This window comes from Bolinopsis microptera, chromosome 2 (assembly GCF_026151205.1).
Source record: "Bolinopsis microptera isolate Bmic1 chromosome 2, MBARI_Bmic_1.0, whole genome shotgun sequence".
NCBI classification, from domain to species: domain Eukaryota; kingdom Metazoa; phylum Ctenophora; class Tentaculata; order Lobata; family Bolinopsidae; genus Bolinopsis; species Bolinopsis microptera.
This window is the reverse complement of record NC_087073.1, coordinates 10,164,212-10,190,979: the sequence shown is the minus strand read 5'-3', so window position 1 is coordinate 10,190,979 and position 26,768 is coordinate 10,164,212. Positions and strand designations below refer to the sequence as shown.

Below are 26,768 nucleotides of genomic sequence, written 5' to 3'. Positions count from 1 at the left end.
TATATCCATGACAATCTTTCACGATTCGAATCTTAAATGTGATTCGCAAATCAGATGAACTGAATTTTTCTTTTATAAACTTATCGAGGTAATTATTACGCTAATGAGTGTAACTAATTTGCATCATCATTAGCGAAGGTCCACCACCAAAACCCTCAAGATGGTAGCCAGTAAGAAGACCAAGAAGGCCATGGAGTCCATTAACTCCAGATTAGCCCTGGTAATGAAGAGTGGAAAGTTCACTATTGGATACAGAAGCACACTGAAGTCTATCAGACAAGGCAAATCTAAACTTATTATCATCGCAAATAATACTCCAGCTTTGAGGAAAAGTGAAATCGAGTACTACTGTATGTTAGCCAAGGTAAGATCTGATCTCTAATGCATGAATGATAACTGACTCGGTAAATGCCCAATTTTTGGTGCAATTTAAAAAATTTTAAATTCTACAAAATCATCGCTAAAATTATTGTTCTTAATTCATCCAAGGATGGAGCTAAAAAGCTGAGAAATCCTGGTTACAAATTTCATTTCAGGTGGGAGTCCATCATTACAGTGGCAGTAACATTGATCTCGGTACAGCTTGTGGTAAATACTTCAGAGTAGGCTGTCTTTGTATCACAGACCCTGGCGACTCAGACATCATCCGATCCATGCCTGCTGAATAGATCTGTTTAGGAATTTGATTTTTATCCTATTTAAGCTCGCGTATCACTTGACTACTAATACAGAATCTACAAATATTCAGTTTTGACTTAAAATTCAAAAAAGCTTTCTCACCTCCCAAATATTAATCTGATTTACTATTTTGTTTGTACCTTTTATTGTTCATAATCATACTCATTTTTTCCTTTCCAATCTTGCACACTCTTGCAATGCAAATGTTTTCAAGAAGAGGACTAGAATACTAAATAACAGATTAACACTGACAAACTACTGATAGGCATGTTTGATGGACAGTTCCGGTCTAAGCCTGTTGTAACACTTAGAGGATCAAGCCACGTAGGAGCCGCTGCAGAGGATGTCATAGCTGAAAACCGCAAGAGAAGGGAGACACGCCTTGCTCAGCGCAGAGAAGAGGATGCAGCACTTACCATCCAGCGCATCATCAGGGGCGCGCTTAGTCGGTCTCATGTTAAGCAGTCAAGTAGAGCTCAGTTTGACAGTATTATTAAGGTCCGGGACAGAGTCAAGTGCACCCGACTACTCTGTAATTTCTATGATCCTCGGTTAGATAACGACCGTCTGACTGAACTGTTCCGTATTCTTAAGCAGCAGTGGACTGACTTTTCAGCTCCCTCCAATTCTTACCCCAGGATACTGATTTTGACGAAATGTATTGAAGATGCTCATCATCAACTGATCGTTTTATCCTCACAAAACGTTCCCTCTTTTCAGTTTATCCAGAAAATCGTTCAGGACAAATCATTTTCAGCCGAACGTCTTTCAGAATTGACCACATTAGAAAACATAGCCAAGTCTTACGCCAAACTTATACAAATTATCGATAGGACAAAAGAGGAATCGGGCTTTTTGGTGCAACTTATAAGGGATCTTAACGTAAAATATTACGAGGTGATTTTAAAACATGTTGTGCTGAATGATAAGTTAACTAACGTCAAACTTTTAGTTGACCGTGTTTTTTCATCAAAAAATTCCTCTGAACTCTGTAGCTCCATTCTGGGTTCAATTGACATTCGGTTAGTGTGTCAAAAGTTAGATGAAAACTTTAATCATTATTTGGACATCATTGTGCACTTTTTTGGGAGACTGATCTCAGACGTCCACTCCAGCAACAGAATGCTGGATGTCCTATTCAAAATCCTAAACCGCTATCGTATTCCGGAGGTAGTCGAGATTTCAAGGGACGAGTCTTCAGACTCGGACTCAGAAGACGAAATGGTTGTGGACAGACTAATTTACAATTTTGATTGCCTGGATTTATTATTTCAGAATTGTGCCAATTCTTCCTCTAACCTAAACATTAGTTCCATTGCCTATCTCCTTATAGTTAAGTTTAATATGTCAGTAATACAGACTCCCCCCATTCGGTGGCTCTGCTTCAACTCAGGCTTCATGAAGTGGCTATGGCACCATCTGTCAACCCAGCAGGTAACTGGGATCTTCAACACTGGACCCTCTTCATGCTTGGCTAGAATGTCAGAAAACAAAGCTCTCTCCAACTCTGAATACCAGGAATTCATCCCTCCCTTAACCGTGTTCTGTTGTTTATTCTACGAGTACCTGCGTTCCTCTCATGACGCAGATATTCTAGAAGGCTCTACAATGCTCTTCACTGTTTCCCAGCTCAAGCACTTATGTAAGGTCTGCAGAGATCTGTCCGTCAACCTCACTAACCTGGACCTGATAGCGATCCAACCTCACAAGACCCTGAATATAAGATCAGCCTTCACTTCCAGACACATAGCCATACCAGGGAGTTTAGCAGACCTAGAAAGTAGATTAGTGCTGGCAGCTAGAGACTGGGTCACGTGCTGGTCAGCTGTTACCAGGCTCACTTCCGAGCTCTACATGAGGGACTCCAGACTGGAGTTCATTGAGAGCAGAGAGGAGTGGTTATCTAAAAGTAAGATTCACAACATCAACAGAGACAACGTGGGTGTGTTTATTGATCCCATGTCGGTCCCTAACCTCAGTTTAAACACAATAAAAGAGCTCTATCTTCTTCACAGTGTTCCGTTCATCGTTCCTTTTGGTGAGCGGGTGTCTATATTTCACGACATCCTCGAGGAAGACGCTCAACAAGCACGAGGAGGGCACGCTGGGTGGAGTCAGCCGGGTAGTAGTAACACTATCAAAGCTTCCATCAGACGGGAGTACATCTACGAGGATGCTTATGCGCAACTAACAGAATCAGTGGCTCCTAACATTAAAAACAGGATCATGGTTCAACTTATTAACTACTCAGGACTCGATGAGGCTGGTGTAGATGGTGGAGGTCTCTTTAGAGAGTTCCTAGCCTCATTTCTTAAAGAAGCCTTCAACCCTAACAGAGGATTCTTCATAGAAACAGACGGGAGATTACATCCCAACCCAGCTGCTCAACATCTGTATCCCGACTATCAGAAACACTACTTCTTTATTGGTCGTCTCCTAGGTAAAGCTGTGTACGAGAAACTGCTGGTAGACATTCCTCTAGCCTCTTACTTCCTAGACAAGCTGCTGGGAGGTGCTGCTGACATCAACAATCTCCGGTCTCTGGACCCTAATATGTACCGTAATATTCTATCCCTGAGAGGCTACACTGATGAGACTATTGCTGATCTGTGTCTCTATTTCATCGTATCTGATAATATTTTAGGTGAAGCTAAAACTATAGAGCTGAAACCAAATGGCTCAGCTATACAAGTGACACGGAGTAATCTGATAGAGTACATACACCTGATGGCTGACTACAGGTTGAACAGACAAATCCGGATTCCCTTCAGGAACTTTGCGGAGGGTTTCTACAGTGTGGTGCCGCCGGAGTGGCTGAAAATGTTCAGTTACTCCGAGTTTCAGAGCTTATTATCCGGCAGTGAAACTGATATAGACATATCCGACCTGAAGGAGAACACTGTTTACCAAGGTAACTACAACGCTCAACACCCAGTTATTGTAATGTTCTGGGACATTGTAGACGAGATGAGTCCTGAAGAGCACAGGAAACTGCTGGCGTTTGTGACCAGTACAGACAGAACACCCTTACTTGGATTCAAGTCTCTGCTGCCTCTGTTTGCTGTCCACAGTGCTGGGGCTGAGGACCGCCTCCCCACCGCTAGTACATGTATGAACTTGTTAAAATTACCTGAGTTTAGTGATAGAGACATCATGGAGAAGAGATTAAAATATGTTATTGAGGCTGGGGCTGGGTTTGAGCTTAGCTAGGTCTTATAAAAAATGTTCTGTACATTTTTGTAAAGTTTAATTGTAGATTTTATTTCAAATCAGAGATCAGGCTGGCTCTGTGATCATTGATAACCGACTTGTTTTGGACTAAATCTTGTTACTCCGGGCCCTGTGAGCATTGCAGTGTATTTTTGCTGTGTCGGCAACGCTTTCAGTTGAAATGTATTTTTGACTTGGCCGTTAGAGGACGCCATAGATTTTGTACATATTAAATTGAATTGTTTGTGTTATTGTATATTGTATACTGTTTGGAAAGTATTTAGAAACGTTAATTTGAATTTTGTAATATTGATTTTTTGCATTTAAAATTTTCTTCTTTTATTGGTTGGTTATTAATTGCATGACCACTGCCTTCAAATAATTCCTTCGTAAAAATGGCCGGCGCTTTAAGATTGATACTGTTTCATTTTGTGTCTTCCCATTCAGTTTTAAATACACTCTGATGCTTCAATTTTATGATAACTTTGAATAACATTAATCATTTCTTAGTAGCAAGATGGTCAACATCCCGAAAGTAAGGCGGACTTTCTGCAAATACAAGGAATGCAAGCGCCACACCCAACACAAAGTTACTCAATACAAAGCTGGCAAGCGAAACCCTAAAGCCCTGGGAGAGAGGAGATATCATATGAAACTCCGAGGTTATGGTGGACAGCCGAAGCCTGTTTTCAGAAAGAATGCCAAGACTACGAAGAAGCAGGTCCTGAGGTTGGAATGTCAAAATTGCCACAAGAAAACCCAGCTGTCGCTTAAAAGGTGTAAGCACTTCGAACTCGGAGGCCAGAAGAGGAAGAAGGGACAGATGATCCAATTCTAAGTTTTCTATTGTTTTTATTTATCGGAAACTAATGGTGGTTTTTACTCTCAGTGGTTTTTACTCAATAGAAAATGAACTTTCTTTCCATATTGCTACGGTGACACTACCTTTTTGTAGCGCGCGTCTACGTTTATTCTGTAACGCACCAAAGTCATTTAGCAATTCGTGCGAAATTTTCGGCGCGCACGAGCGTCCGCTTTTGAACCTTTTGACTAATAAATTCTCATATTTTCTAATAAATCACCCCGTATTTCCTACGTCACCTAATACATAAGACTGTGTCACTGTAGCATTGTGGCGAACAAAAGATATGAATGTCAGAAAAGTTGTCTTAAATCCATTTGCTTTACCAGAATTATCCTCTGGGAATATTGTGCAGTCGATCTATTAGAATATTCAGGTATCTCATTGGTAATCCATCTTACTTATTGACTTACATAGGACATGGAATTGTCCAAGATTAAAGCGATGAAGGTGGTGGAGCTGAAGACGGAACTGGAAACCAGGGGTCTAGCCAAGTCTGGCACTAAAGCTGTGCTGGCCGATCGTCTTTTCAAGGTACGCTATAACCTCTTGGACTAATCTACTGATGTTATCTTTATTTCATGGAATATTCTAGCATGAACTGCCTATCAGCATGTATGAACAATTTAATCACGAGATCAAATATTTCTGACCAGACTCTAGTTTAAACAACCTAGTAAAATTATTTGTTGACTGTAACGTGGAATGGTAGAATGTGTCCATTTCCACACGCTAGTGACTAGTCTGACTGGGTGGAAATATTTGTTGCTTTAGAGGACATTTTTGAAGGCCTGACTGGGGGGGGGGGGGGGGGGGGGGGGGGTACCAATGGCATAATGGAGAATTGGCCAATAAAAATTTTCATTTATGCCATAAAACGTATGCCATTTATGCCATTTTTGATATAATACATTTCTTTATTTGTCATATGAATCTTTAACGATCATTCCAAGCGTTATAAAGCATGAAACGTGTCTCTTATTCAAGTACTAATAATAATTTGCGAATTTAAAGTCAAATATGAAGACCTAAATTCATGGCATAAATGGAGAATTCGCCAATAAAATTTCCATTTATGCCATAAAACGTATGCCATTTATGCCATTTTATGCCATTGGTACCCCCCCCCCCCCCCCCCGCCTGACTAAGAAATTTTCGTGAGAAGCATTGGAATTGGAAGAAATTAGAAAGTGACTTTTAAAAAGTTGTCCTTGCCTAAGTCTGGATTTCCTTCTGATGAAGCAGAGACGCTCAATCGAATAAAATTAATATTTGATTTTACAAGACTGTTTATTATTGTGTAAAATAGTCGCACCATTATATAAACAACTCTTTGATGTTCAACTTCTAATGTTCAGGCGATACAAGATGAGGAAACCACCAGCCAGACTGAAGAGGTAGAAACCACTGTTGATGATGGTCTTGATGAGTGGGAGGAGAACATAGAAGGCCTGGAAAACATTGTGGATACCGTTATTGGAGATCTGGACGATCCTGAGGACGACGATACACAAGGTATGTTATTCTAACTTCCACTATTTGGAGAAATTCGCGTCGTTTTGTTTCCTTTTTAATTTTTTTGATTATTGAGAAGTCCCTTTATTTGTCTGAAATGGGCTTTATCTGTTTACAATGGCCACCTTGCCTTGTTGATAGAATAGAGAACTAAATAACTGTTAACAACCGGGTATGTACTGTGTGTTATGATGGCTTAACATTAAGAGAACCTCGTGTTGCTTTCAAGCTAATACCTTAGGTAACTCTGTTGTTTCCGGTCTACATTCATCGTAATTCCCCTGTTTGTTCATATATATGCAATGAAAATAATCAATTCTGGTAGCTCTTGATTTACGATGTCTGTTGTTCAATACAGTTATTGGTTTACCGTTCGCAAAAGTGACAATCAACTAAGCCGTTCGACTATACCCTGTTTTTGAACATCTGAGCTTTGTTCAAACTATTAAAATGTTGGCTGTCCAATTAAACATTCTATTGACGGTTTTGTATACTTTTTTTTCTCCAATGAGGTGGTCCCTCCTTTTACTGTTTTGAAATATCGGTAATTTGGGGGATTTAGCCACAGAATAATCGCCTATTTGTTATAGTCATAAGAAATTGTAGACTTGATGAAAGTTAACAAAACTTTAAACTGATTTAATAAGGAAAATGTATTCGTTGTAACTCCCTAAATTATATATCTGGAGAACGTCTATTTGTTTACCAATTGTAAATGACATCTCACCGTATGTTGCCGGCCGCCGGGTTTATGACAAACCACTACAAAGTGTGTATAATGTCAAAAATGTTGCTGGACTACGAGTTGGGCAACTTGCACTTGGACTATTTGGTTGCTTCCTACTTCAAGCGTAGATGGATATATCAACTAGATAGAGTGAGACGACACGAACGAACCTATTTTGACTGACGTAATTCAACTTGCCGGTAAAACGGAACAGGTAACGTATTTGGTGTTCAAGATTAAGTTCTTGAATTAAATGTTGAAGCTTCTATTTCTCAGAAACTAAATCTATCGAACAAGAGGAAGCCCAAGAATCGGAGGAACCTCCTAAGGAAGAAATGGTAGACGAACCTGGTCAGAGTGGAGCTACCGAGTCAGATCCAGTAGCTGAGGAGACTTCAGCTGAGGATGCTCCAGAAAAAGTTGACAGTGTCACGACCGACTTAAAATCTGAAGATCCAAAGGCTGAACAGACTGAAACCGTCACTGAAGCTGTGGATGCAGCAGTGGTGGTGACTGAAGCTCCCTCAGCTGAAGGCTCCTTAGTCTCTGACGTTGATCCTGCTGCTGTACAGGACAATCAAAATTTTGATGTTGATACTAAAGAAGCCAGTAAAGATGGCACCACAGAACCGGATAGCTCTCTTCTGAACGACGAAGGCTGGTGGTGACGAGCTGGACTACGGAGATGGTGACGACAACAAGGAGGAGATGATCTCATTCCAGATAGAGGAGTCTGAGATTGCCATCGTGGAAACTGGTACCAAGGAGACAGCTGAGGAGTCTGTGCCGGCAGAAGCTAAAGCCGAGGAAGCTCCAGGGGATGCTACAAAAAAGGAGGATAAGCCTTCTGACGAAAAGGAGGAAGAAGGGTAATTTTGATTTGTGTTAAAATTTGATCGATCGCTCTATATCTTGGCTGCAGTTGGTTTTTGCCCCGGATACGCTCAACTAACTCTGATGCAGTTCTACTAATTGGTTTGGGTGAAAGTCAAAATTTCGTTTAATGAGCAGCAATTTACTCGACTATTACTTGAGCTGTTTATTAATAAAGTAGTCTGTAGTTTTAATCGCGAATGCACTGTTAATCATTCATCTTGTTACCGTGATTTTTATTTGAGAAAACATTTTAAGAACTTCTTACGGATATATCATTGTAGCCGTCCGCAATGATTGACTGTAAATATCATTTAGAAATAAAAGCTGTATGCTCTTTGCGGATGGCTAGTTTAAAAATAACAATTCCCTGCCCTTTTGTTCAAATTGTTTCATTTCAGACATCCGGATATTATGAAGATGATATGGGTCAGCAACCTTACTAAACAAACTCGTGCTCTTGATCTCAAAACCTGTTTCGGACTCTACGGAAAGGTAAATTGTTGCTTCTGTCCGCATAATTTACCATTCATGATAAATTATTTGCTTGTTATAATTATATGACCAATGGTGTTACATATCAGTAAAATTATTTAGTGATATTGTTTTGTCTGGTATTATTAGATATTGACGTCTTGTGAGCTTCTTTTTGATCGGCGTACTTTGCAGGTGATGAGTGCGAAAGTTGTGATGAATCCCAACGCTAAAGAAGCTAAATGTTTCGGTCTCGTCACGATGTCCCAAGAGAGTGAAGCCGGGGTAGCGATTCAGAAACTGAATGGTTATAAGCTCCATAACAAAGAGATTGTAACGTCAAGAGTGAGTCACAACTTAAATGTGTTACTTTATAATGTACTAGAAAACCCGTGGTCACAGGGAACAGTGAAAGCAGGATTAATGAACGAATAGTGTGACATTGGGTTCTCAACCATGAAAATTTAGAAGTCCCTACATGCTGTTCTTTCTGGCTCCATGTGCTAGTTAGGGGTCTGAGGTATCCGAAAAATCATGTTTTGAGTACCCAAAGTGTTCTGGGTGCCAGGAATGAGGTTATTAAAGCGGCGAAAATGACCGATTTTGGACTATTTATGAGCTTTTTTGCCCATTTTCATGAGATAAAGAATCAGGAAAGCTGCTCTAGATGATTGAAATGGTTGATACCAATGAGGATACACCCAACACACATAAATATTCGTGATATATGTGATTTTAATGAGAAAAATATGATCTCAGGGCCCATTTTATACCAAAATTTGCCAAAACCACTCGCACTTGTCAAAGCTTCCTCATTTTAGACACATTTAATGATTATTATGGTATCTAACTTATGGTGGATCTGATAGGAGTATGTCTTAGCTTCATTTTAAGCCATCAATGAGCATGCTGGTGTGTATGAAAGTACTTTAATCCTCCCGTCCATTGATATAGTCTGGGCTAATAGTATTTTTTGTTAGTAAGTTTAATCAAAAATATCCTACACAACCGAAGATACAGCCGATTAAAATGTTGCTCGCACTAAACACAGCGTAATATCAACAAAACCGATAAAAATGCCGTTCTAACAATCTTTGCACGTGCACGTGCGTGTAACAACCCTTTTTGGTCGTTACCATGGTTACTTTGCAACCTTTTGCTTTTTACCGAATTTGCACGTGGGCGGTCGTACATACATCCTACAGAAATAATTCTCTGAATTATAGTAGAGATATTTATTCGTCGATAGATTTTATGAAAAATAAGTTTAACTGTTTTTCTCACAAAATCAAGCATGAACATTGAATTACGTTCATATGAGATATGCTGAGTCTCAGTAAGATTTTTTTCTCATCTTATCTTAGACATGCAACTTACTTTGATATTCCACCAGCCCAAGAAAGATAACGCAGTGTTGCGTAAGATGAGACAGCAGCAACTGAAACCTAGCAGTCGACCAGCTGGCATCAGACCCCGTCACACTTCACCCGAGGACAAAAGCAAACCTAGATCAGGTAAATTATTCCCAATTATTAAAGGGATTAAAATTAGATTAAAATATGACTTCTATCCACAATAATCACCAAGAATGAAAATATCAGAGCTGCTGCCCTTATCAAATTCTACTCGTTAACAAGATTGAGTGGTGTAATGGCTATTTATCCATTGAAAACTCCAATTTTCAGACAAAGAAAGGGCTGGTGACAGGGACAGGAGAGTCGTATCCGGTTCGGGGACGATATCTGTAAATATTAAGTCTGACGATTTAAAGAGAAGGTCTTCAGATCGCAGAAGACGAACTCGCTCACGTTCCGCTACCAGGAAAGGACCAGGACCCTCAACAGGGGGACCATCAACTTCTGTAAGAACAAGCCCTGCAAGAAGACCTGACCGACCTGAACGACCTAGGAGACGTACTCGATCACCCCGAAGAAAATCCAGGTCTCCAAGAAGAAAATCTAGATCTCCTCGAAGACGAAGTAGTCCTACCACCCGACGTAAGAGCCGGTCCCCAAGGCGGAAGTCCAAATCTCCAGTTAAACCGATCACTGAACGGACCGTCAGAAGGACCTCTCCTAAGCCCCGCTCGCCTAAACGACCCAGTCCTCCCAAACGTTCACCTCTTCACAAACGTCCCTCTCCTCGCAGGTCACCACCTTCTCGCCATTCTCTAGGAAACAGACGTTCTCCCAGACGATCTCCGAGGAGACCAGATCGAAGGAGAAACTCAAGATCTCCTAAACGAGCACGGAGGTCACATTCCAGGGAAAGGAGGAGACCTAAGTCACGATCTACTGAACGGAAGGTTACAGCAGGCTCCCCTGGAAAAGAAATGGAGCTGAAGATGTTGAGAGAGCAAACTGCGAAACAAGAAGCCGCTATCAAGGCTCTTATGCAAGGAAATGTTCAGAATTTGGGAGGTATGCTTGGAGAATCGCTCACTGAAAAACTTGCAGCTGATCTGAAATCAGCTCTTGTGAAGCAACTTCAAAACACTGTGAAAACAATGTCTTCCAAAGCTACCAACAAGGCGGCTCTCATTGAAGCACAAAATGCTTCCAACGCAGCGAAGATAAAGGAAAATCTCGAGAAGATGAAAGCTAATGGACAAATAACGAATTTGATAACAAATCAACCGAGACCAGCTCCCCCTTCGTTAGCGCCACCACAATTACAGACTTTCCCGAAATATTCTTCAGCTCCTAGCCTGCCTTCTTTCAATCCTCTGATGGTGTCCCACAAACAGCCTCCCACAGCTCCTGTACAGGAGTATACCTCTCAACGCAGCTCATCTCGAGACTCCTACTCTCGATCCTCTCATGATAGGCCTCGCTCAACTCACGGTAGCTCGAGCCACCCCAGCTCCAGCCACCCCAGCTCCAGCCACCCCAGCTCGAGTCACCCCAGCTCGAGTCACCCCAGCTCGAGTCACCCCAGCTCGAGTCACCCCAGCTCTTCCCATGGAGGCCCTTCCCACATGAGCTCATCACACGGCTCATCATATGGCAGCTCCTCGCATGGAACTAGTCACGGATCTGCTCACACTTCCTCTCACAACCCTGGTCACAGTTCTTCTCACGGACACAGTTCCTCCAGCCATAGTTCCTCCCGGGATGGTCACACAAGCTCCAACTATAACCCCTCATCTTCTTCTTCTTCTTCATCCCGACCTTCTAGATCTGACACCTATAGTAGTGCTAGGAGCGAGGCAAGGCCGAGTACTGGACAGCAATCTAACCAAATAAACGATCTATTGAAATCGTTGCAAGGTGTTAAGGAGATGGTCAACACAAAACCAAGCACTTATGGGAATGTTCCACAGCCTCCACAAGCTCCGGGCCCTAACACTTACCAGAAAGTTCAGCAACAGGTTCAACAGGTTCAAACTTACAAAACCAACCCGATGATGCAGCCGCCACCGATGCCATTCAGTCAACCTCCTCCTGGCCCCGCCCAGCAATTTGGGAACGTTCCGGCTGCTATAAACTTTACCCAACCAAACGGACCACCTCTTCAATGGGCTCCACCGCCATTTAACGCTGGCGCACCTCCTTTCCTGAACAATCCTAACAATCAATTCCGACGATGAAGCGTAAACAAATCTATGGAATCCCCAAACGTTATAACCCACTGTTCTCAAGAACGTGACTCCGATCCAAACTGAACTTGAATGTTTTTGAAACAATTGATAAGACCAGAATATGGAATAGAGGTTATCGAACAGTATGTGAATTTCGAAAATAAGTTGCAATTTTTATGCTATGTTATTTGCATTCCCTTCAAAGCTTGGGTTTGATGCGCGCTGCTTTTATTTTTCATGATATTGATAACGTAACAAAATTCGAATTGCTACATAATATTTCTTTGTATTTAACAATGTGTCACAAACGAATCTTAAATTTAATGGCTGTTTTTATTTGTAAACCTTTCACCGCATATATGTATTTGCAAATGCAAGCGAATAAATTATATATCAATAAAAAGCGGGAACCGTCTTATGGACCAAGGCGTTAATAAACGGGTCTTGCTGAATCACGACGATCTAATTTCGAGATATTTCCGACTGTAGACACCAACTTGAATCTAAGAATTTTGAAACACTGATTCTGGATCATCCCACCCCACATGACATAATTGGTTCATACAGTCAGTGTTATTATAAAAAGCGCTTTAATCTGGCATATTTTAAGCTTATTTTGCTGTGAGCCTCTTCTGACCGAAATCAAACGTCCAGTCCTCAATCGTGTCATTTGGCATATATATAGTTGACTTACTAATTGGTTGCGGATGAAAAATCGGTCACAACTGTGAAATTTGGGTCCTGCAAATTTAATCTTCAAAAACTGAAATGAGACAGATTGGGACAATATGTGATATGATTTTATTCGGGATTTTGACTCCCAGTCGCTCAATTTGGTTTCATACCATCATCGATTAACTGACTTATTGGTTTCTGGGCAAAAATTTCATCCAATCTGACAAATTTGTGTTAAGAAAATTTCATATTTGAAAATGGGACAGCATTTTGAAAATACAACTTTTCGTTTTGTTAAGCTTTCTGCTGTGGGCTTCCTCTGACCGAAATCAAGCTTCCAGCACCTCAATCGTGTCATTTGGCATCTATAGTTGACTTACTAATTGGTTGTGGATGAAAAAATCAGTCTCATCTGTAAAATTGGGGTCCTGGAAATTTCATCTTCAAAAACTGAAAATGGGACAGAGATTGGGTCAATATGATTTTGCAATTTTATTCGGGATTTTGACTGCCAGTACTTCAATTTGGTTTCATACCATCATCGATTAACTGACTAATTGGTTTCTGGGCAAAAATTTCATCCAATCTGTCAAATTTGTGTTAAGAAAATTTCATATTTGAAAATGGGACAGCATTTTGAAAATACAACTTTTCGTTTTGTTAAGCTTTCTGCTGTGGGCTTCCTCTGACCGAAATCAAACTTCCAGCACCTCGATCGTATCATTTGGCATCTATAGTTGACTTACTAATTGGTTGCGGATGAAAAAATCAGTCTCATCTGTAAAATTTGGGTCCTGGAAATTTCATCTTCAAAAACTGAAAATGGGACAGAGATTACATTAGAACAATATGAATATGATTTTGCAATTTTATTTGGGATTTTGACTCCCAGTACTTCAATTTGGTTTCGATTAACTGACTAATTGGTTTCTGGGCAAAAATTTCATCCAATCTGTCAAATTTGTGTTTAGAAATTTCCTATTTGAAAATGGGACAGCATTTTGAAAATACAACTTTTCGTTTTGTTAATCTTTTTGCTGTGGGCTTCCTCTAATCCTCTGACCGAAATCAAACTTCCAGCACCTCAATCGTGTCATTTGGCATCTTATCTATAGTTGACTTACTAATTGATTGCGGATGAAAAAATCAGTCACAACTGTAAAATTTGGGTCCTGGAAATTTCATCTTCAAAATCTGAAAATGGGACAGAGATTGGGTCAATATGATTTTGCAATTTTATTCATGATTTTGACTCCCAGTACTTCAATTTGGTTTCATACCATCATCGATTAACTGACTAATTGGTTTCTGGGCAAAAATATCATCCAATCTGTCAAATTTGTGTTTAGAAAATTTCATATTTGAAAATGGGACAGCATTTTGAAAATACTTGTCCATTGTCATACGTTGTATGACCCGCCGCGCACGAAGTGCGCGGCCCCCCCCTGTAGCGTCGAAGACGCTACAGTGAAGCGACCGTGGGGGTCACCACGTGATACAAGAAAATACAACTTTTCGTTTTGTTAAGCTTTCTGCTGTGGGCTTCCTCTGACCGAAATCAAGCTTCCAGCACCTCAATCGTGTCATTTGGCATCTATAGTTGACTTACTAATTGGTTGTGGATGAAAAAATCAGTCTCATCTGTAAAATTGGGGTCCTGGAAATTTCATCTTCAAAAACTGAAAATGGGACAGAGATTGGGTCAATATGATTTTGCAATTTTATTCGGGATTTTGACTGCCAGTACTTCAATTTGGTTTCATACCATCATCGATTAACTGACTAATTGGTTTCTGGGCAAAAATTTCATCCAATCTGTCAAATTTGTGTTAAGAAAATTTCATATTTGAAAATGGGACAGCATTTTGAAAATACAACTTTTCGTTTTGTTAAGCTTTCTGCTGTGGGCTTCCTCTGACCGAAATCAAACTTCCAGCACCTCGATCGTATCATTTGGCATTTATAGTTGACTTACTAATTGGTTGCGGATGAAAAAATCAGTCTCATCTGTAAAATTTGGGTCCTGGAAATTTCATCTTCAAAAACTGAAAATGGGACAGAGATTACATTAGAACAATATGAATATGATTTTGCAATTTTATTTGGGATTTTGACTCCCAGTACTTCAATTTGGTTTCGATTAACTGACTAATTGGTTTCTGGGCAAAAATTTCATCCAATCTGTCAAATTTGTGTTTAGAAATTTCCTATTTGAAAATGGGACAGCATTTTGAAAATACAACTTTTCGTTTTGTTAATCTTTTTGCTGTGGGCTTCCTCTGACCGAAATCAAACTTCCAGCACCTCAATCGTGTCATTTGGCATCTTATCTATAGTTGACTTACTAATTGATTGCGGATGAAAAAATCAGTCACAACTGTAAAATTTGGGTCCTGGAAATTTCATCTTCAAAATCTGAAAATGGGACAGAGATTGGGTCAATATGATTTTGCAATTTTATTCATGATTTTGACTCCCAGTACTTCAATTTGGTTTCATACCATCATCGATTAACTGACTAATTGGTTTCTGGGCAAAAATATCATCCAATCTGTCAAATTTGTGTTTAGAAAATTTCATATTTGAAAATGGGACAGCATTTTGAAAATACTTGTCCATTGTCATACGTTGTATGACCCGCCGCGCACGAAGTGCGCGGCCCCCCCTGTAGCGTCGAAGACGCTACAGTGAAGCGACCGTGGGGGTCACCACGTGATACAAGAAAATACAACTTTTCGTTTTGTTAAGCTTTCTGCTGTGGGCTTCCTCTGACCGAAATCAAGCTTCCAGCACCTCAATCGTGTCATTTGGCATCTATAGTTGACTTACTAATTGGTTGTGGATGAAAAAATCAGTCTCATCTGTAAAATTGGGGTCCTGGAAATTTCATCTTCAAAAACTGAAAATGGGACAGAGATTGGGTCAATATGATTTTGCAATTTTATTCGGGATTTTGACTGCCAGTACTTCAATTTGGTTTCATACCATCATCGATTAACTGACTAATTGGTTTCTGGGCAAAAATTTCATCCAATCTGTCAAATTTGTGTTAAGAAAATTTCATATTTGAAAATGGGACAGCATTTTGAAAATACAACTTTTCGTTTTGTTAAGCTTTCTGCTGTGGGCTTCCTCTGACCGAAATCAAACTTCCAGCACCTCGATCGTATCATTTGGCATCTATAGTTGACTTACTAATTGGTTGCGGATGAAAAAATCAGTCTCATCTGTAAAATTTGGGTCCTGGAAATTTCATCTTCAAAAACTGAAAATGGGACAGAGATTACATTAGAACAATATGAATATGATTTTGCAATTTTATTTGGGATTTTGACTCCCAGTACTTCAATTTGGTTTCGATTAACTGACTAATTGGTTTCTGGGCAAAAATTTCATCCAATTTGTCAAATTTGTGTTTAGAAATTTCCTATTTGAAAATGGGACAGCATTTTGAAAATACAACTTTTCGTTTTGTTAATCTTTTTGCTGTGGGCTTCCTCTGACCGAAATCAAACTTCCAGCACCTCAATCGTGTCATTTGGCATCTTATCTATAGTTGACTTACTAATTGATTGCGGATGAAAAAATCAGTCACAACTGTAAAATTTGGGTCCTGGAAATTTCATCTTCAAAATCTGAAAATGGGACAGAGATTGGGTCAATATGATTTTGCAATTTTATTCATGATTTTGACTCCCAGTACTTCAATTTGGTTTCATACCATCATCGATTAACTGACTAATTGGTTTCCGGGCAAAAATATCATCCAATCTGTCAAATTTGTGTTTAGAAAATTTCATATTTGAAAATGGGACAGCATTTTGAAAATACTTGTCCATTGTCATACGTTGTATGACCCGCCGCGCACGAAGTGCGCGGCCCCCCCTGTAGCGTCGAAGACGCTACAGTGAAGCGACCGTGGGGGTCACCACGTGATACAAGAAAATACAACTTTTCGTTTTGTTAAGCTTTCTGCTGTGGGCTTCCTCTGACCGAAATCAAGCTTCCAGCACCTCAATCGTGTCATTTGGCATCTATAGTTGACTTACTAATTGGTTGTGGATGAAAAAATCAGTCTCATCTGTAAAATTGGGGTCCTGGAAATTTCATCTTCAAAAACTGAAAATGGGACAGAGATTGGGTCAATATGATTTTGCAATTTTATTCGGGATTTTGACTGCCAGTACTTCAATTTGGTTTCATACCATCATCGATTAACTGACTAATTGGTTTCTGGACAAAAATTTCATCCAATCTGTCAAATTTGTGTTAAGAAAATTTCATATTTGAAAATGGGACAGCATTTTGAAAATACAACTTTTCGTTTTGTTAAGCTTTCTGCTGTGGGCTTCCTCTGACCGAAATCAAACTTCCAGCACCTCGATCGTATCATTTGGCATTTATAGTTGACTTACTAATTGGTTGCGGATGAAAAAATCAGTCTCATCTGTAAAATTTGGGTCCTGGAAAATTTCATCTTCAAAAACTGAAAATGGGACAGAGATTACATTAGAACAATATGAATATGATTTTGCAATTTTATTTGGGATTTTGACTCCCAGTACTTCAATTTGGTTTTCGATTAACTGACTAATTGGTTTCTGGGCAAAAATTTCATCCAATCTGTCAATTTGTGTTTAGAAATTTCCTATTGAAAATGGGACAGCATTTTGAAAATACAACTTTTCGTTTTGTTAATCTTTTTGCTGTGGGCTTCCTCTGACCGAAATCAAACTTCCAGCACCTCAATCGTGTCATTTGGCATCTTATCTATAGTTGACTTACTAATTGATTGCGGATGAAAAAAATCAGTCACAACTGTAAAATTTGGGTCCTGGAAATTTCATCTTCAAATCTGAAAATGGGACAGAGATTGGGTCAATATGATTTGCAATTTTATTCATGATTTTGACTCCAGTACTTCAATTTGGTTTCATACCATCATCGATTAACTGACTAATTGGTTTCTGGGCAAAATATCATCCAATCTGTCAAATTTGTGTTTAGAAAATTTCATATTTGAAAATGGGACAGCATTTTGAAACTACTTGTCCATTGTCATACGTTGTATGACCCGCCGCGCACGAAGTGCGCGGCCCCCCCTGTAGCGTCGAAGACGCTACAGTGAAGCGACCGTGGGGGTCACCACGTGATACAAGAAATACAACTTTTCGTTTTGTTAAGCTTTCTGCTGTGGGCTTCCTCTGACCGAAATCAAGCTTCCAGCACCTCAATCGTGTCATTTGGCATCTATAGTTGACTTACTAATGGTTGTGATGAAAAAATCAGTCTCATCTGTAAATTGGGGTCCTGGAAATTTCATCTTCAAAAACTGAAAATGGGACAGAGATTGGGTCAATATGATTTTGCAATTTTATTCGGGATTTTGACTGCCAGTACTTCAATTTGGTTTCATACCATCATCGATTAACTGACTAATTGGTTTCTGGGCAAAAATTTCATCCAATCTGTCAAATTTGTGTTAAGAAAATTTCATATTTGAAAATGGGACAGCATTTTGAAAATACAACTTTTCGTTTTGTTAAGCTTTCTGCTGTGGGCTTCCTCTGACCGAAATCAAACTTCCAGCACCTCGATCGTATCATTTGGCATCTATAGTTGACTTACTAATTGGTTGCGGATGAAAAAAATCAGTCTCATCTGTAAAATTTGGGTCCTGGAAATTTCATCTTCAAAAACTGAAAATGGACAGAGATTACATTAGAACAATATGAATATGATTTTGCAATTTTATTTGGGATTTTGACTCCAGTACTTCAATTTGGTTTCGATTAACTGACTAATTGTTTCTGGGCAAAAATTTCATCCAATTTGTCAAATTTGTGTTTAGAAATTTCCTATTTGAAAATGGGACAGCATTTTGAAAATACAACTTTTCGTTTTGTTAATCTTTTTGCTGTGGGCTTCCTCTGACCGAAATCAAACTTCCAGCACCTCAATCGTGTCATTTGGCATCTTATCTATAGTTGACTTACTAATTGATTGCGGATGAAAAAATCAGTCACAACTGTAAAATTTGGGTCCTGGAAATTTCATCTTCAAAATCTGAAAATGGGACAGAGATTGGGTCAATATGATTTGCAATTTTATTCATGATTTTGACTCCCAGTACTTCAATTTGGTTTCATACATCATCGATTAACTGACTAATTGGTTTCCGGGCAAAAATATCATCCAATCTGTCAAATTTGTGTTTAGAAAATTTCATATTTGAAAATGGGACAGCATTTTGAAAATACTTGTCCATTGTCATACGTTGTATGACCCGCCGCGCACGAAGTGCGCGGCCCCCCCCTGTAGCGTCGAAGACGCTACAGTGAAGCGACCGTGGGGGTCACCACGTGATACAAGAAAATACAACTTTTCGTTTTGTTAAGCTTTCTGCTGTGGGCTTCCTCTGACCGAAATCAAGCTTCCAGCACCTCAATCGTGTCATTTGGCATCTATAGTTGACTTACTAATGGTTGTGGATGAAAAAATCAGTCTCATCTGTAAAATTGGGGTCCTGGAAATTTCATCTTCAAAAACTGAAAATGGGACAGAGATTGGGTCAATATGATTTGCAATTTTATTCGGGATTTTGACTGCCAGTACTTCAATTTGGTTTCATACCATCATCGATTAACTGACTAATTGGTTTCTGGACAAAAATTTCATCCAATCTGTCAAATTTGTGTTAAGAAACTTTCATATTTGAAAATGGGACAGCATTTTGAAAATACAACTTTTCGTTTTGTTAAGCTTTCTGCTGTGGGCTTCCCTCTGACCGAAATCAAGCTTCCAGCACCTCAATCGTGTCATTGGCATCTATAGTTGACTTACTAATTGGTTGTGGATGAAAAAATCAGTCTCATCTGTAAAATTGGGGTCCTGGAAATTTCATCTTCAAAAACTGAAATGGGACAGAGATTGGGTCAATATGATTTTGCAATTTTATTCGGGATTTTGACTGCCAGTACTTCAATTTGGTTTCATACCATCAGCGATTACTGACTTAATTTGGTTTCTGGGCAAAAATTTCATCCAATCTGTCAAATTTGTGTTAAGAAAATTTCATATTTGAAAATGGGACAGCATTTTGAAAATACAACTTTTCGTTTTGTTATGCTTTCTGCTTGTGGGCTTCCTCTGACCGAATCAAACTTCCAGCACTCGATCGTATCATTTGGCATCGATAGTTGACTTACTAATTGGTTGCGGATGAAAAAATCAGTCTCATCTGTAAAATTTGGGTCCTGTAAATTTCATCTTCAAAAACTGAAAATGGGACAGAGATTACATAGAACAATATGAATATGATTTTGCAATTTTATTTGGGATTTTGATTCCCAGTACTTCAATTTGGTTTTCGATTAACTGACTAATGGTTTCTGGGCAAAAATTTCATCCAATCTGTCAAATTTGTGTTAGATAATTCCTATTTGAAAATGGGACAGCATTTTGAAAATCAACTTTTCGTTTTGGTAATCTTTTTTGCTGTGGGCTTCCTCTGACCGAAATCATACTTCCAGCACCTCAATCGTGTCATTTGGCATCTTATCTATAGTTGACTTACTAATTGATTGCGGATGAAAAAATCAGTCACAACTGTAAAAATTTGGGTCTGGAAATTTCATCTTCAAAATCTGAAATGGGACAGAGATTGGGTCAATATGATTTTGCAATTTTTATTCATGATTTTGACTACCAGTACTTCAATTTGGTTTCATACCATCATCGATTAACTGACTAATGGTTTCTGGGCAAAAATATCATCCAATCTGTCAATTTGTGTTTAGAAAATTTCTATTTGAATATGGGACAGCATTTTGAAAATACTTGTCCATTGTCATACGTTGTATGACCGCCGCGCACGAAGTGGCGGGCCCCCCCTGTAGCGTCGAAGGACGCTACAGTGAAGCGACCGTGGGGGTCACCACGTGATACAAGAAAATACACTTTTCGTTTGTTAAGCTTTCTGCTGTGGGCTTCCTCTGACCGAAATCAAGCTTCCAGCACCTCAATCGTGTCATTTGGCATCTTTAGTTGACTTACTAATTGGTGTGGATGAAAAAATCAGTTCATCTGTAAAATTGGGGTCCTGGAAATTTCATCTTCAAAACTGAAAATGGGACAGAGATTGGGTCAATATGATTTTGCAATTTTATTCGGGATTTTGACTGCCAGGTACTTCAATTTGGTTCATACCATCATCGATTAACTGACTAATTGGTTTTGGACAAAAATTTCATCCAATCTGTCAAATTGGTGTTAAGAAAATTTCATATTTGAAAATGGGACAGCATTTTGAAAATACAACTTTTCGTTTTGTTAATCTTTCTGCTGGTGGGCTTCCTCTGACCGAAATCAAACTTCCAGCACCTCGATCGTATCATTTGGCATATATAGTTGACTTACTAATTGGTTGCGGATGAAAAATCAGTCTCATCTGTAAAATTGGGTCCTGGAAATTTATCTTCAAAAACTGAAATGGGACAGAGATTACATTAGAACAATATGAATATGATTTTGCAATTTTATTTGGGATTTTGACTCCCTGTACTTCAATTTGGTTTCGATTAACTGACCTAATTGGTTTCTGGGCAAAAATTTCATCCAATCTGTCAAATTTGTGTCTAGAAATTTCCTATTTGAAAATGGGACAGCATTTTGAAAATACAACTTTTCGTTTTGTTAATCTTTTTGCTGTGGGCTTCTCTGACCGAAATCAAACTTCCAGCACCTCATCGTGTCATTTGGCATCTTATCTATAGTTGACTTACTAATTGATTGCGGATGAAATAATCAGTCACAACTGTAAAATTTGGGTCCTGGAAATTTCATCTTCAAATCTGAAAATGGGACAGAAATTGGTCAATATGATTTTGCAATTTTATTCATGATTTTGGACTCCAGTACTTCAATTTGGTTTCATACCATCATCGATTACTGGACTAATTGGTTTCTGGGCAAAAATATCATCCAATCTGTCAAATTTGTGTTTAGAAAATGTCATATTTGAAAATGGGACAGCATTTTGAAAATACTTGTCCATTGTCATTACGTTGTATGACCCGCCGCGCACGAGTGCGCGGCTCCCCCTGTAGCGTCGAAGCGCCTACAGTGAAGCGACCGTGGGGGTCACCACGTGATACAAGAAAATACAACTTTTCGTTTTGTTAAGCTTTCTGCTGTGGGCTTCCTCTGACCGAAATCAAGCTTCCAGCACCTCAATCGTGTCATTTGGCATCTATAGTTGACTTACTACATTTGACCATTGTTAATGATCTGGCCCGGCGCGCGCTACTTCGAAGAAATTTAGACGAGTAACATCCGTCAATTACTACATTACTAATTGGTTGCGGATGAAAAAATCAGTCTCATCTGTAAAATTGGGGTCCTGGAAATTTCATCTTCAAAAACTGAAAATGGGACAGAGATTAGAACAATATGGATATGATTTTGCAATTTTATTCGAGATTTTGACTCCCAGTACTTCAATTTGGTTTCATACCATCATCGATTAACTGACTAATTGGTTTCTGGGCAAAATTTCATCCAATCTGTCAAATTTGTGTTTAGAAAATTTCCTATTTGAAATTGGACAGCATTTTGAAAATACAACTTTTCGTTTTGTTAAGCTTTCTGCTGTGGGCTTCCTCTGACCGAAATCAAACTTCCAGCACCTCAATCGTGTCATTTGGCATCTATAGTTGAATTACTAATTGGCTGCGGATGAAAAATCAGTCACAACTAAAATTTGGGTCCTGGAAATTTCATCTTCAAAAACTGAAATGGGACAGAGATAGAACATATGATTTTGCAATTTTATTCGGGATTTTGACTCCCTGTACTTCAATTTGGTTTCATACCATCATCGATTACTGTCTAATTGGTTTCTGGGCAAAAATTTCATCCAATCTGTCAAATTTGTGTTAAGAAAACTTTCATATTTGAAAATGGGACAGACATTTGAAAATACAACTTTTCGTTTTGTTAAGCTTTCTGCTGTGGGCTTCCTCTGACCGAAATCAAACTTCCAGCACCTCAATCGTGTCATTTGGCATCTTATCTATAGTTGATCTTACTAATTGGTTGCGGATGAAAAAATCAGTCACAACTGTAAAATTTGGGTCCTGGAAATTTCATCTTCAAAATCTGAAAATGGGACATGAGATTGGGTCAATATGATTTTGCAATTTTATTCATGATTTTGACTCCCAGTACTTCAATTTGGTTTCATACCATCATCAATTAACTGACTAATTGGTTTCTAGCAAAAATTTTAACCAATCTGTCAAATTTGAGTTAAGAAATTTCATATTTGAAATGGACGAGAGCATTTTGATAAATACAACTTTTGGTTTTGTTAAAACTTTCTGCTGTGGGCTTCCTCTGACCGAAATCAAACTTCCAGCACCTCAATCGTATTATTTGGCATCTATAGTTGACTTAATAATTGGCTGCGGATGAAAAAATCAGTCACAACTGTAAAATTTGGGTCCTGGTAATTTCATCTTCAAAAACTGAAAAGGGACAGAGATGGGACAATATGAATTTTGCAATTTTTTTCATGATTTTGACTCCCAGTACTTCAATTTGGTTTCTACCATCATCGATTAACTGACTAATTGGTTTCTGGGCAAAAATATCATCCAATCTGTCAAATTTGTGTTTAGAAAATTTCATATTTGAAATGGGACAGCATTTTGAAAATACAACTTTTCGTTTTGTTAAGCTTCTGCTGTGGGCTTCCTCTGACCGAAATCAAACTTCCAGCACCTCAATCGTATTATTTGGCATCTATAGTTGACTTACTAATTGGTTACGGATGAAAAAATCAGTCACAACTGTAAAATTTGGGTCCTGGAAATTTCATCTTCAAAAACTGAAAATGGGACAGAGATTGGGACAATATGATTTGCAATTTTATTCGGGATTTTGACTCCCAGTACTTCAATTTGGTTTCATACCATCATCGATTAACTGACTGATTGGTTTCTGGGCAAAAATTTCTTCCAATCTGTCAAATTAGTGTTAGAAAATTTCATATTTGAAAATGGGACAGCATTTTGATAATACTACTTTTCGTTTTGTTAAGCTTTCTGCTGTGGGCTTCCTCTGACCGAAATCAAACTTCCAGCTCCTCAATCGTGTCATTTGGCATCTATAGTTGACTTACTAATTGGTTGCGGATGAAAAAATCAGTCACACTGTAAAATTGGGGTCCTGCAAATTTCATCTTCAAAAACTGAAAATGGGACAGAGATTAGAACAATATGATTTTGCAATTTATTCGGGATTTTGACTCCCAGTACTTCAAATTGGTTTCAAACCATCATCGATTACTGACTAAATGGTTTCTGGGCAAAAATTTCATCCAATCTGTCAAATTGTGTTAAGAAAATTTCATATTTGAAAATGGGACAGCATTTTGAAATACAACTTTTTCGTTTGTTAAGCTTTCTGCTGTGGGCTTCCTCTGACCGAAATCAAAACTTCCAGCACCTCAATCGTGTCATTTGGCATCTATAGTTGACTTACTAATTGGTTGCGGATGAAAAAATCAGTCACAACTGTAAAATTGGGGTCCTGCAAATTTCATCTTCAAAAACTGAAAATGGGACAGAGATTAGAACAATATGATTTTGCAATTTTATTCGGGATTTTGACTCCCAGTACTTCAATTTGGTTTCATACCATCATCGATTACTGACTAATTGGTTTCTGGGCAAAAATTTCATCCAGTCTGTCAAATTTGTGTTTAGAAAATTTCCTATTTGAAAATACAGCATTTTGAAAATACAACTTTTCGTTTTGTTAATCTTTTTGCTGTGGGCTTCCTCTGACCGAAATCAAACTTCCAGCACCTCAATCGTATCATTTGGCATGTATAGTTGACTAACTATTTGGTTGCGGATGAAAAAATCAGTCACAACTGTAAAATTTGGGTCCTGGAAATTTCATCTTCAAAAATCTGAATATGGGACAGAGATTGGGACAATATGATTTTGCAATTTATTCGGGATTTTAACTCCCAGTACTTTCTAATTTGTTTCATACCATCATCGATTAACTGACTATTGGTTTCTGGGCAAAAAATTTATCCATCTGTCAAATTTGTGTTTAGAAAATATCCTATTTGAAAATGGGGACAGCATTTTGAAAATACAACTTTTCGTTTGTTAATCTTTCGGCTGTGGGCTTCCTCTGACTGAAATCTAACTTCCAAAACCCTCAATCGTGTCATTTGGCATCTATAGTTGACTTAATAATTGGTTGCAGATGAAAAAAAAACAGTCAAACTGTAAAATTTGGGTCCTGGAAATTTCATCTTCAAAAAATGAAAATGGGACAGAGATTGGGTCAATATGATTTTGCAATTTTATTCGGGATTTTGACTGCCAGTACTTCAAATTGGTTTCATACCATCATCGATTAACTGGACTAATTGGTTTCTGGACAAAAATTTCATCCAATCTGTCAATTTTGTGTTTAGAAAATTTCCTATTTGAAAATGGGACAGCATTTTGAAAAATACAACTTTTCGTTTTGTTAATCTTTCTGCTGTGGGCTTCCTCTGACCGAAATCTAACTTCCAGCACCTCAATCGTGTCATTTGGCATCTAGATGTTGACTTACTAATTGGTTGCGGATGAAAAAATCAGTCACAACTGTAAAATTTGGGTCCTGGAATTTCATCTTCAAAACTGAAAATGGGACAGAGATTGGGTCAATATGATTTTGCAATTTTTTTCGGGATTTTGACTGCCAGTACTTCAAATTGGTTTCATACCATCATCGATTAACTGACTAATGGTTTCTGGGCAAAAATTTCATCCAATCTGTCAAATTTGTGTTTAGAAAAATTTCATATTTGAAATGGGACAGCATTTTGAAAATACAACTTTTGTTTTGTTAATCTTTCTGCTGTGGGCTTCCTCTGACCGAAATCTAACTTCCAGCACCTCAATCGTGTCATTTGGCATCTAGAGTTGACTTACTAATTGGTTTTGCGGATGAATAAATCAGTCACAATGTAAAATTTGGGTCCTGGAAATTTCATCTTCAAAAACTGAAAATGGGACAGAGATTGGGTCAATATGATTTTGCAATTTTATTCGGGATTTTGACTGCCAGTACTTCAATTTGGTTTCATACCATCATCGTTAACTGACTATTGGTTTCTGGGCAAAATTTCATCCAATCTGTCATATTTGTGTTAGAAAATATCCTATTTGAAAATGGGACAGCATTTTGAAAATACAACTTTTCGTTTTGTTAATCTTTCTGCTGTGGGCTTCCTCTGACCGAAATTCAAACTTCAAAACCTCAATCGTGTCATTTGGCATCTATAGTTGACTTACTAATTGGTTGCAGATGAAAAAATCAGTCAAACTGTAAAATTTGGGTCCTGGAAATTTCTCTTCAAAAACTGAAAATGGGACAGAGATTGGGTCAATATGATTTTGCAATTTTATTCGGGATTTTGACTGCCAGTACTTCAATTGGTTTCATACCATCATCGATTAACTGACTAATTGGTTTCTGGGCAAAATTTCATCCAATCTGTCAAATTTGTGTTTAGAAAATTTCCTATTTGAAAATGGGACAGCATTTTGAAATACAACTTTTCGTTTTGTTATCTTTCTGCTGTGGGCTTCTCTGAGTTCCTCTGACCGAAATCTAACTTCCAGCACCTCAATCGTATCATTTGGCATCTAGAGTTGACTTACTAATTGGTTGCGGATGAAAAAATCAGTCACAACTGTAAAATTTGGGTCCTGGAATTTCATCTTCAAAAACTGAAAATGGGACAGAGATTGGGTTTTAAAATTTTATTTTTCATTTTATTGGGGGTTTTGAATTTCCTTACTTAAATTTGGTTTCCTTCCATCATCGATTAAAAAAGCTAATTGGTTTCCCGGGGAAAAATTTTTATTTCCCAATTTGTCAAATTTTTTGTTTAGAAAAATTTTATTTTTTTAAAAAGGGGGCAGTTTTTTAAAATAACAACTTTTCGTTTTGTTAATCTTTTGCTGGGGGGTTCCTCTGACCGAAAACAAAAATTCCAAAAACCCCAATCGTGTATTTGGGATCTTAGGTTTACTTACTAAATTTGGTTTTCAGATGAAAAAAATCAGTCAAAACTGTAAAAATTTTGGGGGCCCGGA

At 38.4% G+C, this 26,768-nt stretch overlaps 4 protein-coding genes across 5 annotated transcripts; all 4 read left to right on the top strand.

Annotated features, from left to right (window-relative positions):
- The first annotated feature begins 113 nt into the window (after window positions 1-113).
- On the top strand, window positions 114-702 carry LOC134811030 (large ribosomal subunit protein eL30-like). Its single transcript, XM_063817737.1, has 2 exons — window positions 114-364; window positions 537-702. The coding sequence occupies exons 1-2, from the start codon at window positions 161-163 to the stop codon at window positions 666-668; spliced, it is 336 nt and encodes a 111-aa protein (XP_063673807.1). The 5' UTR covers window positions 114-160; the 3' UTR covers window positions 669-702.
- Window positions 703-921: 219 nt separating this feature from the next.
- On the top strand, window positions 922-4,758 carry LOC134811027 (ubiquitin-protein ligase E3C-like). The gene has a single exon (XM_063817733.1). It carries the CDS (start codon window positions 946-948, stop codon window positions 3,886-3,888), a length of 2,943 nt encoding a protein of 980 aa, XP_063673803.1. The 5' UTR covers window positions 922-945; the 3' UTR covers window positions 3,889-4,758.
- LOC134826769 (uncharacterized) lies at window positions 4,406-4,726 on the top strand. Its single transcript, XM_063839266.1, has one exon. It carries the CDS (start codon window positions 4,406-4,408, stop codon window positions 4,724-4,726), a length of 321 nt encoding a protein of 106 aa, XP_063695336.1.
- Window positions 4,759-6,173: 1,415 nt separating the features above from the next.
- Window positions 6,174-12,243, top strand: LOC134811028 (serine/arginine repetitive matrix protein 2-like). 2 transcript variants are annotated; one of them, XM_063817735.1, is made up of 5 exons: window positions 6,174-6,265; window positions 8,267-8,360; window positions 8,535-8,684; window positions 9,733-9,853; window positions 10,025-12,243. In XM_063817735.1, exons 2-5 carry the CDS (start codon window positions 8,280-8,282, stop codon window positions 11,926-11,928), a joined length of 2,256 nt encoding a protein of 751 aa, XP_063673805.1. In that variant the 5' UTR covers window positions 6,174-6,265; window positions 8,267-8,279; the 3' UTR covers window positions 11,929-12,243. The 2 variants fall into 2 exon arrangements, with proteins under 2 accessions (XP_063673805.1, XP_063673804.1); XM_063817734.1 differs by lacking the exon at window positions 6,174-6,265 and adding an exon at window positions 7,269-7,861.
- Window positions 12,244-26,768: the final 14,525 nt, after the last annotated feature.